Source organism: Hylobates moloch, unplaced genomic scaffold (genome assembly GCF_009828535.3).
Source record: "Hylobates moloch isolate HMO894 unplaced genomic scaffold, HMol_V3 SCAFFOLD_17, whole genome shotgun sequence".
Classification (NCBI taxonomy): domain Eukaryota; kingdom Metazoa; phylum Chordata; class Mammalia; order Primates; family Hylobatidae; genus Hylobates; species Hylobates moloch.
The window spans coordinates 82,328,423-82,341,773 of NW_026652292.1; the positions used below are offsets into that span (position 1 = coordinate 82,328,423).

General features: G+C 47.6%; 1 protein-coding gene across 3 annotated transcripts in view; it reads right to left on the reverse strand.

Moving 5' to 3' along the window:
* NSD2 (nuclear receptor binding SET domain protein 2) overlaps positions 1–13,351 on the reverse strand; it is a 97,220-nt gene that overhangs the window by 71,411 nt on the left and 12,458 nt on the right. For 2 of the 3 annotated variants that reach the window (XR_009210494.1, XM_032135763.2), the window contains exons 1-2: positions 7,440–8,200; positions 4,010–4,172 (exon numbers count right to left, since the gene is read on the reverse strand). Coding sequence is in view for 2 of the 3 variants with exons in the window: in XM_032135763.2 (XP_031991654.1) it covers positions 4,010–4,172; positions 7,440–8,036 (760 nt within the window). In the remaining variant the exon portion in view is untranslated. Of the gene's footprint in view, positions 1–4,009; positions 4,173–7,439; positions 8,201–13,351 lie in introns of those variants that run through there. The other variant, XM_032135759.2, reaches the window with a different exon arrangement.

A 13,351-nucleotide genomic window follows, 5' to 3' on the forward strand; every position in this document is an offset into this window, starting at 1 on the left:
TACAGAAAAAGGCAGATACGGGGCCTGCTGGGGACATGCCCCTCTACCTGCTTTTAGCACAATAACAGATCTTGTTACTGATGTGATGTTTCCCAAAATGTGGCTGGGTGCTGAGTCAATAAGGACACTGTCCTTGTTCTGACGTATTTGGGGGTAACAGTGCCACGACAGCTACCAGCCATCATGCAACAAAAGAGACGGAGGCTAGGCACAGTGACTCATGCCTGTAATTCCACTGGGAGGCCAAGGCAGGTGGATCACGAGGTCAAGAGATCAAGATCATCCTAGCCAACATAGTGAAACCCCATCTGTACTAAAAATATAAAAATTAGCTGGGTGTGGTGGCGTGCACCTGTAGTCCCACCTACTCGGGAGGCTGAGGCAGGAGAATTGCTTGAACCCGGGAGGCAGAGGTTGCAGTGAGCCAAAATCATGCCACTGCACTCCAACCTGGCAACAGAGTGAGACTCCGTCTCAAAAAAAAAAAGGAAAAAAAAAAAGAGATTCAACAGGTAGAACAAGATGTTTCAAGGTGGAGAATCTAGATGAGGGGATAGGTGTCTGCTGTGCTGTTTTACTTTGACTTGAAAGTTTTTAAAATAGATTAAAAAATAGATCAAATATTTCACACATACACACAAAAGCTAGAATCCAAGTATACCCATTTGGCATTATGTTTTGAAAACTGAGGGAATACCTGAGGACACGAAAACACTTAAAAACAGATACAAAACTATTAAAATTAACCAAACACTAGGTGGCTGCAGGGTTAATAACTGGTCAAACAGGAAGGTTTTCAGGAAGCAGCTATAGAAGAAACCAGGGGAATGGGGATTGATACAATAAAAACTCAGGTTTTAAAAGTAAAAGGGAGGATAATAACAATTGCTAATACAAGCATCCGGTGGTCACTGCATTAAGACCTTTCCATGAAGGTGATGGTTTCATCTTCCTCATTTTCATACACAGGGAAACTGAAGCTTAGCAAGATTAAGTTCATTATCAAGATCAGCCAGTTGAACTAGACCCTGGCAGGCTGATTCCTAAGTCCCAGTCTCAATTGCAGAGAGTAACACGACAGTGCCATAAGCACAAGAGTGAAAGCACTTAGCCACAGTGCAAGGTCCAGGAGTCAAGCAAAGAAAGAGAGATGAGGCCAGGCACGGTGGCTTACGCCTGTAATCCCAGCACTTTGGGAGTCCGAGGTGGGCAGATCACTTGAGGTCAGGAGTTTGAGACCAGCCTGGCCAATATGGTGAAACCCCATCTCTACTAAAAATACAAAAATTAGCCAGGCGTAGTGGCACACACCGTAATCCCAGCTAACCAGGAGGCTGAGACACAAGAATTCCTTGAAACCAGGAAGCAGAGGTTGCAGTGAGCTGAGATTGCACCAGTGCACTCTAGCCTGGGAGACAGAATGAAACTGTGTCTCAAAAAAAAAAGAGAGAGAAGTAAAAATGGCAGTATATCTGAATGTCAGAGAAGCTGTTGTAGACTACAGGAATTACTTAACTCCAAAGCAGAGAAAAGATGCAATGATATTAAAGTGGGGTTGCGGCACTGTGGCTCATGCCTGTAATCCCAGCACTTTAGGAGGCCCAGGCAAGCGGATCACTGGAGCCCAGGAGTTTGAGACCAACTGGAAACATGGCAAAACCCCATCTCTACAAAAAAATACAAAAATTAGCCAAGTGTGGTGGCACGCACCTGTAGTCCCAGCTACTCGGGAGGCTGAGATGGAAGGATCACCTGAGCCCAGAAGGCAGAGGTTGCAGTGAGATAAGATTGCGCCACTGCACTCCAGTCTGGATGATGGAGCAAGACTCCATCCCCAAAAAAAGAAGAAATTAAAAGTAATAAACCCTAATAGGAAGAACAAGGAGACTTTCAAAACACTACTTCAGTTTCATATGCATGAGAGGCTAAAAGCTAAAGATGGCATCATATAAATAAGTAAATATCCCCAGACACTAAAAAGGAAATCAGTAAGAGCTGCTTGTGTGCCACACAGACAAATGACATGGGAGTCACAAGGTTTGCTGTGTGGAGACTGTGCCTGGTTTTAGAAAGCAGAGAAAGAATTAGCAGCCCCTCACACACACCCATGTGTGCCTGCACTCGGGCTGCAGAGGCTTGAAGGTCCATCCTCAAAGGGGAGACAGCTTCTGTCTCAACCAGCACTTATTTTTTCATATTCTGACCAAGTCTAGAGGCCCTGGGGTACACCCTGGGGTATACCCTGGGGTTCCCGCAACCCCTTGGAAAGGAATCCCTGCATTCTGGCAAGCCAAGGATGCCAAAGGTCCTCCATGGAGACAGAGCTGAAGCCAGGCCATAGGCTCTTCTGCCACAACTCCTGCAGAGCACACATGGCACAGGACAAGAGGCCACGGCAGGACTCAGGCAAGGGCACCCAGGACTCGGCAGAGGCCTCTTCGTCCTCAGCCTGCCCCTCTAACATCTACATCTGCCAGGGAGGCACCTCTGTACCCCACTCCTAGCAGCCACCTGCTCCCACAGCCAGCTGACAAGCCTGTTTTGGCCATGCAGGTGGCAGTGCAAAGACATAAGCTCATAGCAAGGGCAGCAACGCTGCCCCCACAGGAGCTCAGGCCTCCAGCCAGAGACCAGAAGGGGACATGTATGCAAGGACCACCAAGGGGCCATAAGAGGCTGACTGGTCAGCAATATTGGACTGGAGCACTGGCCTGGTCTGGCCTGACTCTAGATGCCACACTTCCAGAGGGTGCACAGATCAGATCACAGGGTGACACTAACTTGCTCAGTTCTAACTCCGCACTCGCCACATCGCAACTTGCTCAAACTAAATTCCAACTTCACTCTAGAAGAACTTTCAGAAAAACCTCAAACCACATTATCTTTTACTATTCCTCTAAAAACACATTTACGGGTTAACCAACTATTATTTGCTCTGTATCAGGGACATATAACATTCTTTTTTGTGTGTGTGTGAGACAGAGTTTTGCTGTTGTTGCCCAGACTAGAGTGCAATGGCGCCATCTCGGCTCACTGCAACCTCCGCCTCCCGGGTTCTAGTGATTCCCCTGCCTCAGCCTCCTGAGTAGCTGGGATTACAGGCGTGCGCCACCACGTCCGGTTAATTCTGTATTTTTAGTAGAGACGGGGTTTCACCATGTTGGTCAGGCTAGTCTCGAACTCCTGACCTCAAGTGATCCACCCGCCTCGGCCTCCCAAAGTGCTGGGATTACAGGCGTGAGCCACCGCGCCTGGTGGTACATTCTTAATATTTTATGTCAGCTGCTCCATGTAAAAATCAATTTATCTAATCACTTCCAGTGTTTTCCATCTTCCCATAGGCCTAATAAAATTCACTTGGACATTTTTACAACTTAAACTTAGCATAAAACACTCTTGCTGCAAATCATCCTGAAACAAGCAATCATTGTTAACTAAATAATAAACTAACAGGCCGGACGCGGTGGCTCACGCTTGTAATCCCAGCACCTTGGGAGGCCGAGGAGGGCGGATCACGAGGTCAGGAGATCGAGACCACGGTGAAACCCCGTCTCTACTAAAAATACAAAAAAATTAGCCGGGCGTGGTGGCGGGTGCCTGTAGTCCCAGCTACTCGGAGAGGCTGAGGCAGGAGAATGGCGTGAACCCGGGAGGCAGAGCTTGCAGTGAGCCGAGATTGCGCCACTGTACTCCAACCTGGGCGACAGAGCGAGACTCCATCTCAAAAAAATAAATAAATAAATAAATAAAAATAAACTATCATAAAAACAGAAATTATACAAGACAAAGGTCATGTCTCCCTTAACACTAATTCAATCGGATTAAGTACATATTTGAGTTGAATATAAAAAGAAATGGCAACACATCACATTTGAATCAATCACTAACTTTATGTAAAGCTGCAAAAATGAACCACAGCAGGGCTATTTAGAGTAAGAAAGAAGCCTGGAGATGAGAAAGATTAAGTGCAGAAGAGAAAGTTGGAAAAACAACCCAAAGAACACAATACCTTTAAGTTTGGTATAGCTGTGAAGGAGTGGATCTGCAGAAACCATGCAAGGCCACCAAGGGTAACCCGACACTTTGGACCACACCAAATCACCGACGTTGTATTTCAACAGGTGGTCTTTGTCTCTTCCAGTGTTTGGACAAGACTCTTTCTTAGCTGGAATCTGAAAATGAACAACAGAAGACAAACACTAACACATCCAATCACTACCTGTGTATCCAGAAGACCAAGGATTCACCAGGCTACGATGTCCAAATACACACAGACCCCCAAAAATGGAGTGTGCTCCCTTGCTGTGTTTTAGATGATAGCCTCAACATCGTTTCATCAAAATTTTGTCTCTTAAGCCAGGCATGGTGGCTCACGCCTGTAGTCCCAGCACTTAGGGAGGCCAAGGCGGGCGGATCACGAGGTCAGGAGATCGAGACCATCCTGGCTAACACAGTGAAACCCCATCCCTACTAAAAATACAAAAAATTAGCCGGGCGTGGTGGCAGGCACCTGTAGTCCCAGCTACTCGGGAAGCTGAGGCAGGAGAATGGCATGAACCCAGGAGGTGGAGCTTGCAGTGAGCCGAGATCACGCCACTGCACTCCAGCCTGGGCGACAGGGCAAGACTCAATCTCAAAAAAAAAAAAAAAAAAATTGTCGCTCACTCTCAGCTAAAGGATCAGGACAGTGCATAGCACACAGCAGGTGTTCAACATTATGAAGATCTTTATATAAATCTATTTCCTTGGCCTAGTATTAATAGATGGTCTTTACTCAACTGGTCGAAAAGGAATTCTCACAGAATTCCAAATCCATACTGACTCCTGCCCCCAGTCATGTCTGACGATCAGTTCTCAGCAGCTCATGTGTCACCAACATGAACCGTCCCAGTGTGGTGAGGGCAAGGGCGCCAAGAGGACTAGGAGCAAGTCTCGGCTCCATTACATGTAATCTGAGTCCTTGGGGCTCTCTGAGCCTCAATTTCTCCATTTCTAGAACATGATGGGTAGGCTGAGGCTGAACATTCCACCAAAGAAAAACTCCTCCCCACAAGCCACTCACAGTTCTGCTCTCCAGTGGAAACAAGCACAGGCAGCATGGCCCCAACCCTCCAAGGGTGAATCTCTAGCCTTGCTCCTCAGAGCACTATACACATGGGTAGATTGTTCCACTGCCTCAGGCCTCAGTTTTCTCACCTGTGAGCTGAAGATGCCGGCCCAAAACCTTGCCACAAGCATGCTGGTGAGGGCTGGCATGAGCTGCCACATGACACATTTTCATGTTTTTTTGATCCTCCCACTTCAGCCTCCCTAGTAGCTGGGGCCACAGGCAGTGCCACCACGCCCAGCTAATTTTATTTTTTATAGAGACAGGGTCTCGCTATGTTGCCCAGGCTGGTCTTGAACTCCTGGGCTCAAGCAATCCTCCTGCCTCAGCCTCCTGAAGTGCTGGGATTACAGATGTGAGCCACCGAACCAGGCCTGACACACTTTCTTTTTTTTTTTATTTTTTTATTTTTTGAGACGGAGTCTTTCACCCAGGCTGGAGTGCAGTGGCGCAATCTCGGCTCACTGCAAGCTCCGCCTCCCGGGTTCACGCCATTCTCCTGCCTCAGCCTCCCGAGTAGCTGGGACTACAGGCGCCCGCCACCTCGCCCAGCTAATTTTTTGTATTTTTTTTAGTAGAGACGGGGTTTCACCGTGTTAGCCAGAATGGTCTCGCTCTCCTGACCTCGTGATCCGCCCGCCTCGGCCTCCCAAAGTGCTGGGATTACAGGCTTGAGCCACTGCGCCCGGCCGCCTGACACACTTTCAGAACAGCTACCGGATTACTGCACAGCAACCCAGGTTTACATTTATTGACCCCACTCTGCAGAGGAAGAGTCAAAATTCAGGTGAGTTACTCAAGTTTTAACAAAACCAAGGGACACAGCTAGGAATAAAAGCCAGATTTTTTTGTTTGGTTTGTTTTTCAGTTGGAGGAGAAGGAAAAAGCCAGCTCTGATACAGGAACATCGTTTGAGGCCAGGAGTTCGAGAACAGTTGGGGCAACATACCAAGACCCTGTCTCAAAACAAAACAGCTAGGTCTCTGACAACTTGCACAGGCCTCTTCCCAAGCAAAAGCATGAGGTTCAATACTGCCGTAGGCACCTCAAAAAATCTTTCTAGGCTGGGCACGGCAGCTCATACCTGTAACTCAAGCACTTCAGGAAGTGGAGGTGGGAGGATCGTTTGAGCCCAGGGGTTTGAGACCAGCCTGGGCAACACAGCAAGCCCCCATCTCTACAAAAAATAAAAAATTAGCTGGGCACACAGTGGTACACACCTGTGGTCCAACTACTCAGGAGGCTGAGGTAAGAGGATCACCTAAGCCCGGGAGGTCAAGGCTGTTGTAAGCCATGATCACACCACTGCCCTCCAGCCTGGACAAAAGAGACCATCTCAAAATAAATAAATAAATAAAATGTTAAAACTTCACCATTGCAATTACATGAGCGAGGACTAAACAGCTCCTGAGTAATCAAAAAACATTTTTTTAACCCTCAAAGCTCTTCATTATTTTAACAATTTCAAGGAGCTGCAACTAAAAAGCAACACCCTATAGACCACCAGATGAACAGAGACTGCTGCCCCATCAAGAGTTCCTTCCTTCTGCCAAAGCCATGGCCCCTTGGTTGTTTCATATGGCTTATACTCATCCGAGTGTCAGGGCCATCCTGAGTGCCACATGAAGGCATGGAAACACCAACCACCAGGCAGAATGGAGCAGTGCCACCACATCTTTCCATCGCAAGTTAGGATGAGGATACACTCATTCGCTTGTGTTCAATGTGCTGGGCTCTGCACTGGGAACCAAGAACAGGAGGCAAAAGACACATCCCTAGGCCTCAGGGAGGCAGACCATCTGCTGGACCACCTGGCTGAGGAGACAGTAAGTGGACACTGGACCACAGGGTAAGGATAGCGGGAGCACCTCTGCACAGCTCTGCTTCCCACTTATCAGATGGTGGAGACTTAAGAAGTCACACTCTAGAGCCCAGCATGTCTCCACTGACCACATCAGGCTAAAGAACACCTTGGAGATGAGTTCCATGAAAAGAGTGCAGCCTGACGTTGTCAAGCGAGGGCTCTGAAACTGGCAGAACCACGTTAAGAAACAGGCTTTGCCTCTTTTTAGCCATTTGAATCCTGAACACTTAGTTCACCTCTCTAGACCTCTCAACTGGCTCAGCAGCCAGCTGAGAACTGAGGAGGCAGTGCCAGGGCATCCTGGAGCCCGTCCTCCAACCCACAGCCAGGGCTCAGGCAAGTGGCTGGAAGTACCAGGCCTGTCCTCACCTTCTCCGCCCACCCCAGTACTCGTGCAGGTGCCCTCATAGGGTGGCCATGCCCACTGCTCAAGGTCATGTGACCCCTTACACGATGTCTCCTAAATACCTTTTTATCTGAAGGACTTGATATCTTAGACACAAGAGCTGCTTCGACAAGGCCCTGCTCAAGCAAGGAGTCATATTTTATGCTCCTCTTCCTGTTCCTTCTTGCCTTGTTTTCTGGCTTTTGTCCATTTTCTTCTGACTGAGACACATCAGCAGCACTGTCACCACAAATGGAAGATTCAAAGAGAGGCTTCCCATTCATATACGTTTTGGTGATTTTCAGCTTTATTTCTGGAGAGCCATTTTTGATAGGGGTAGTGTTAGGGGGTGTCCCAATCCCTTTCATTTCCTGGGACTCAAAACGCAGTTTGGCATCGTGTGCACCGGGTTCTCCATTAAACACCCGGGAAGTAAGATCTTTCAGCTTGTCGGCTGGAATAAAGGGCAGGGCGTCGTGGCCATTAAACTTCTGCATGACCCCCTCCTGCAGGCTACTGGAGAGCTGGGCTTTGCTGAGGAACACAGAACACTCGCGATTCACCTCGCAGCTCGGAGTCTTCCCGTTGGCACTGCCGAGGATTTCTGGTGCCTGCTTCATCTTTATGCACTTTACAACACTCTGAACGGAAAGGGGACTCTGCTTGATGCTAAATTCCATCCAGCCCAGATGCTTCCGTTCTTAGAACACTATGGTATTAAAAAAAGAAAAAAGAAAGAAAAAGCAATTACGTTTAAAACCTAAGATAGGTATGCCAGGACCTCTACAGCTTTGTGGGGTCTGATTTTCTTTGTAAGCAATTTATGATGTTTTTATAATAATTCAGGTCACAGAAAGCAGTTTTAGTATCACAAAAATTACACGGAATCACAAAATGATAAAGCTGAAAGAACAAGGAATCATTTTTTAAAGGAAGAACATGGAAGTCAGTCAAGACAGCAAACTCCAGTCATATCACTAATAATCTACAGCGTGGCCATGGATGCATAACTTGTCAATCATCCCTGAAACACAGATTTCCACCTGTCCACCAGCATATACTTAAAAGAGCTAATATGTGTGAGGCAGCCGGCATAATGCCAGGCCTATGCAAAAGGACAACAGGGAATAGCATAAAAGCAAAATCAACACTAACGGGAAAAGAGCTCATCCCAATCCCTCCTGTTACAGCTGAGGTATCAGGCGGAGGCTCAGAATGTGCCCAAGATGACCTGATCAGCAAAGTTTAAAACCAGATATTCCAACTCCAAGCACAGGATTACCCCCAGGTTGATGAAAATAAGAAGCAAAAAGCCAAGAGTCTCCAAGGGTGAAAGCATTCCCAGCCAGGTCTGGCTATGCTCAACCCAGTATTCTTATCTCAGTCCACTAATCCCCTCCGTGTTCAGGCCTAAATTAAACAAGAAAGAGCACAGCAGTAAGGTCACATTTTTTAGTTACTACCTGAAGATTAACTACTTGAGAACAACACCACTGAGCCACAACACAGGTTACTTTGCCAGTGCACCACACTGGCCAATGAGGCCCAAGTGCAGAAGGGGCAGTTTAGGAAGGTAACTCTGGCTGCAGCATGGTGGTGTGGCGTCTTCACTACAAAGCTACAGTCCCTAATCTGAGACATCTAGTGAAGGGGCCAGAGCCCCAAAACACAGCTAGGAATAAGAAACAGGTAGGCACCCGCCCCAGTTGGGAAGGCATCTCTCAGGCGTACACCATCACAAGCTCCAACAACAGCCTTCTGAGAAGGCAGAAATCAACAGCATCAGACACCGGGGAAAATTTGAGTACAGTAAGGACCAGAGATGACCGTGGACTAGAACAGCGGTTCTCAAATGGGAAGGATTTTGTTCCCCAGGGACACTTAGCCTCATCTGGAAGCATTTTTTTATTACCATCACTAGGGGGCGGCCCCTGACCTATGATGGGTTGTGGACGCTGCTGCATCCACATCATGGACAGCATTATGGACGCTGCTGCATCTCCTGCAACGCACAGGATGCCCAGGCAACAGGGCTATGCGGCCCGAGATGTCCACAGTACTGAGGTGGAGGACACCTGACGTGCAGCAACAGGGGGCTGCTGGTGTCTGCAACCCACAGTCTCCACAGAAAAGCAGACAGCTGAGGAAGGAGACAGGAAAAAAAGAGCAAATGTAAAACCTTGAAAAAACGTTAAAGTCCCAGTTCAGCTTCATGTGCTCTGGACAACTCTTTAACACCAAAACACATACAAATGTCTTCTGTCTGACCCGCAAAATTTCTTAAAAAGGTAGATCAAAGTCAGTTCCTCTTCCAGCTCATATCATACCAACTGTCCCAAGGTAAAAACTATAACCCTGGACAAAATATAAAAAACCACCTCCTGAAGGAACCGAGAGTAACCAAAAGCAGAGAGAAAATGGATGGAACCAACTGTTGAAAGAAAGGGAACAGCACTGAGTGAACTCCATTTTTAAATGTGTGACTGAGGAGAGTTTGAAGCAACTGTAACAGCTATGAGGGGGGGAATCTCAAGGAGAGAGTCTCAGAGGGGAGCCCCAAATTCTGCCTATAAACTCTGCCCAAATTCCAGGCTGATTCCAAGCAGCCTAGCTTATGAAATAACTGAAAAGAGATTCCAGCTGCTGGACAAAAAAAAAAAAAAAGTGTGTGTGTGTGTGTGTGTGTTTTTTAGACAGAGTCTCGCTCTGTCACCCAGGCTGGACTGCAGTGGCGTGATCTCAGCTCACCGCAACCTCCACCTCCCAGGTTCAAGCAATTCTCCTGCCTCACCCTCCTGAGTAGCTGGGACTACAGACGCCCACCACCACACCTGGCTAATTTTTTGTATTTTTAGTAGAGACAGGGTTTCACCGTGTTACCCAGGATGGTCTCGATCTTCTGACTTTGTGATCCGCCCACCTTGGCCTCCCAAAGTGCTGGGATTACAGGCGTGAGCCACCGCACCTGGCCACAAACCCATTTTTAAGGGGAATGTGGTCAGGCTTTGGGAGGCCAAGGCAAGAGGATCACTCAAGTCCAGGAATTCAAGACCAGCCTGGGCAAGACAGTGAGAGCCCATCTCTACAAAAAATATAAAAATTAGCCAGTCGTGGTGATGTGCACCTGTAGTCCCTGCTACTCAGGAGGTTGAGGCAGGAGGATCGCTTGAGTCCAAGAGGTCAAGGCTGCAGTGAGCTATGATTGCACTACTGAGCTCCAACCTGGATTACAGAGCAAGACTGTCAAAAGAAGGGGGGAAAAAAAGGAAGCAGAGCCTCACAGATCTGTGGAACAAAATTAAGGGGTCTGGAGTCCCACCCAGAAGGAGGAGAGGGAAAAAAAAAAAAAAAGGCAAAAATATTTGGAGAAAACAATGGTCCTCCAAAAGTTCCCCAATTTAATAAGATACAAATGTACAGATTCAAGAAGTTCAGCAGCTGGGTGAGGTGGCTCATGCCTGTAATCCCAGCACTTTAGGAGGCTGAGTCAGGTGGATCACTTGTGGTCACGAGTTCAAGACCAGCCTGGCCAACGTGGTGAAGCCACAACTCTACTAAAAACACAAAAATTAGCCAGGGTTGGTGGCACATGCCTGTAATCCCAGCTACTTGGGAGGCTGAGGCAGGAGAATCGCTTGAACCCAGGAGGTGGAGGTTGCAATAAGCAAAGACCATGCCACTGCACTCCAGCCTGAGTGAGACTCCGTCTCAAAAATAAATCAATAAAAATAAAATTTTTTGTAGAGACGGGATCTTGTCTTGTTGACCAGGCTAGTCTCTAAGTCCTGGCTTCAAGGAATCCTTCCACCTCGGCCTCCCAAAGTGCTGGCATTACAAGCAGGAGCCCCTGTACCCTGCCAAACAATTTTTTTTTCCCTTGAGACAGGGTCTCACTACCACCCACGCTGGAGTGCAGGGCAATGGCACAATTTCAGCTCACTGCAACCTCCATCCTTCACGGCTCAAGCAATCCTCCCATCTCAGCCTCCCGAGTAGCTGGGACTATAGGTGCACCCCCCCCATGCTCAGCTAACTTTTTAATCCTTTTTTTGTATAGATGGATCTCACTATATTGTCCAGGCTGATCTCAAACTCCTGGGCTCGAGGGATCTTCCCATCTCAACCTCCCAAAGTACTGGGATTACAGGCATGAGCCACTGCACCCAGCCCAAACCACCTTCCTTTTTTTTTTTTTCCTTTGAGACAGAGTCTCACTCTGCCACCCAGGCTGGAGTGCAGTGGTACGATCACGGCTCACTGCAACTTCTGCCTCCCAAGCTCAAGTGATCTTCCTGCCTCAGCCTCCTGAGCAGCTGTGAGGACTACAAGGCACTTGCCACCATGCCCGCCTAATTTTTGTGTTTTTGTACAGACAAAGTCTCACCATGTTGCCCAGGCTGGTCTCAAACTCCTGGGCTCAAGCGATCCACCTGCCTTCGCCTTTCAAAGTGCTGTGATTACAGATGTGAGCCACCATACCCGGGCTTAACTATCTTTCTTATGTTGGGGAAGGCAAGGAGTGGGTAAGTTCTTAAGTTTAGAAAAGTATGAAGAACAATAGGACAAACTAATATACCCGCCACCTTGAAATACAATTTTTTGCATTCTGCCACGTTTGCTTCCAGTTTTTTGTTGTTGTGTTGTTTTGAGATGGAGTTTCACTGTCACTCAGGCTGGAGTGCAATGGCCCGATCTCGGCTCACGGCAACCTCCGCCACCCGGGTTCAAGCGATTCTCCTGACTCAGCCTCCTGAGTAGCTGGGATTACAAGTGTGTGCCACCATGTCCCACTAATTTTGTGTGTGTGTTTATTTTTAGTAGAGACAGGATTTCACCACGTTGGCCAGGCTGGTCTTGAACTCCTGCCCTTGTGATCCACCCACCTCGACCTCCCAAAGTGCTGGGATTACAGGCGTGAGCCACTATGCCCAGCTGCTTCTAGTTTTTACATGAAAGAAAAGAACTACAAATAATAACCACTACAAATGTGTATTTAGTGCTTCCTCTGTGGCACTCTGGTTTGAAGGCAGTCTCCAGACCTGAGAACTAGGAAAGGAAAGGAGCAATGGGAGCCAGCCCTCATGGGGTTGCCAGGTCCAAGAAGCCAGGGTCACCTAGGCAGACCATTCACCTCCACACCCACAACACTATAAGGTAGGCATGACTCTTCCACTCCACAGGTGCAGGGGCTGTGACACCCAGGTCGTACAGCTGGGAAGCAGAGGGGCAGCACTCAAATATAAGCACTCTACCTCCAGGTGCTGCCTCCCACCAGTCTGGTGAGGAGTGAATGCATAAAGCACATAAAGATGAAGTCTACCTTATTTCCAACGTGTAAGTTCCATTTGCTCTCCCCCAGAGGCAATCTCCATCATGATCTTCCTACACACCCTCCCAGGCTATAGCGTGTATTCATTAACACAGAACTGTTGAATGCAGTTTGTATTGCTATAAACACTGTCATACCTTTGTTCTGCAACTTGATCAGTCAGTCAACATACCTTTATTTCCCTATCATGATATGTACAAATATAGCTTAGTCTTTTTAGCTGTTGTATTATTATTCATCACAAATAATTTATTCTTATTAAGTTACTCAAAGATGATGGAAACAGGCCAGGCATAGTGGCTCATGCCTGTAATCCCAGCACTTTGGGAGGCTGAGGAGGGAGGATCATCTGAGGTCAGGAGTTCCAGACCAGCCTAGCCAACATGGCAAAACCCTATTCTCTAATAAAAATACAAAAATTAGCTAGGCGTGGTGGCGCACACCTATGATCTCAGCTACTAGGGAGGCTAAGGCAGGAGAATTGCTTGAATGTGGGAGGCGGGGGTTGCCATGAGTCGAGATCGCACCACTTCCCTCCAGCCTGGACAACACAGAGAGACTCCATCTCAAAAAAACAAAATGATGGAAACATACATAGAAAATGATGTAAAGTTTCCCAAAATATTATGCAAAGTTAGCATAATCCTTATACCAAAACCAGGGAAA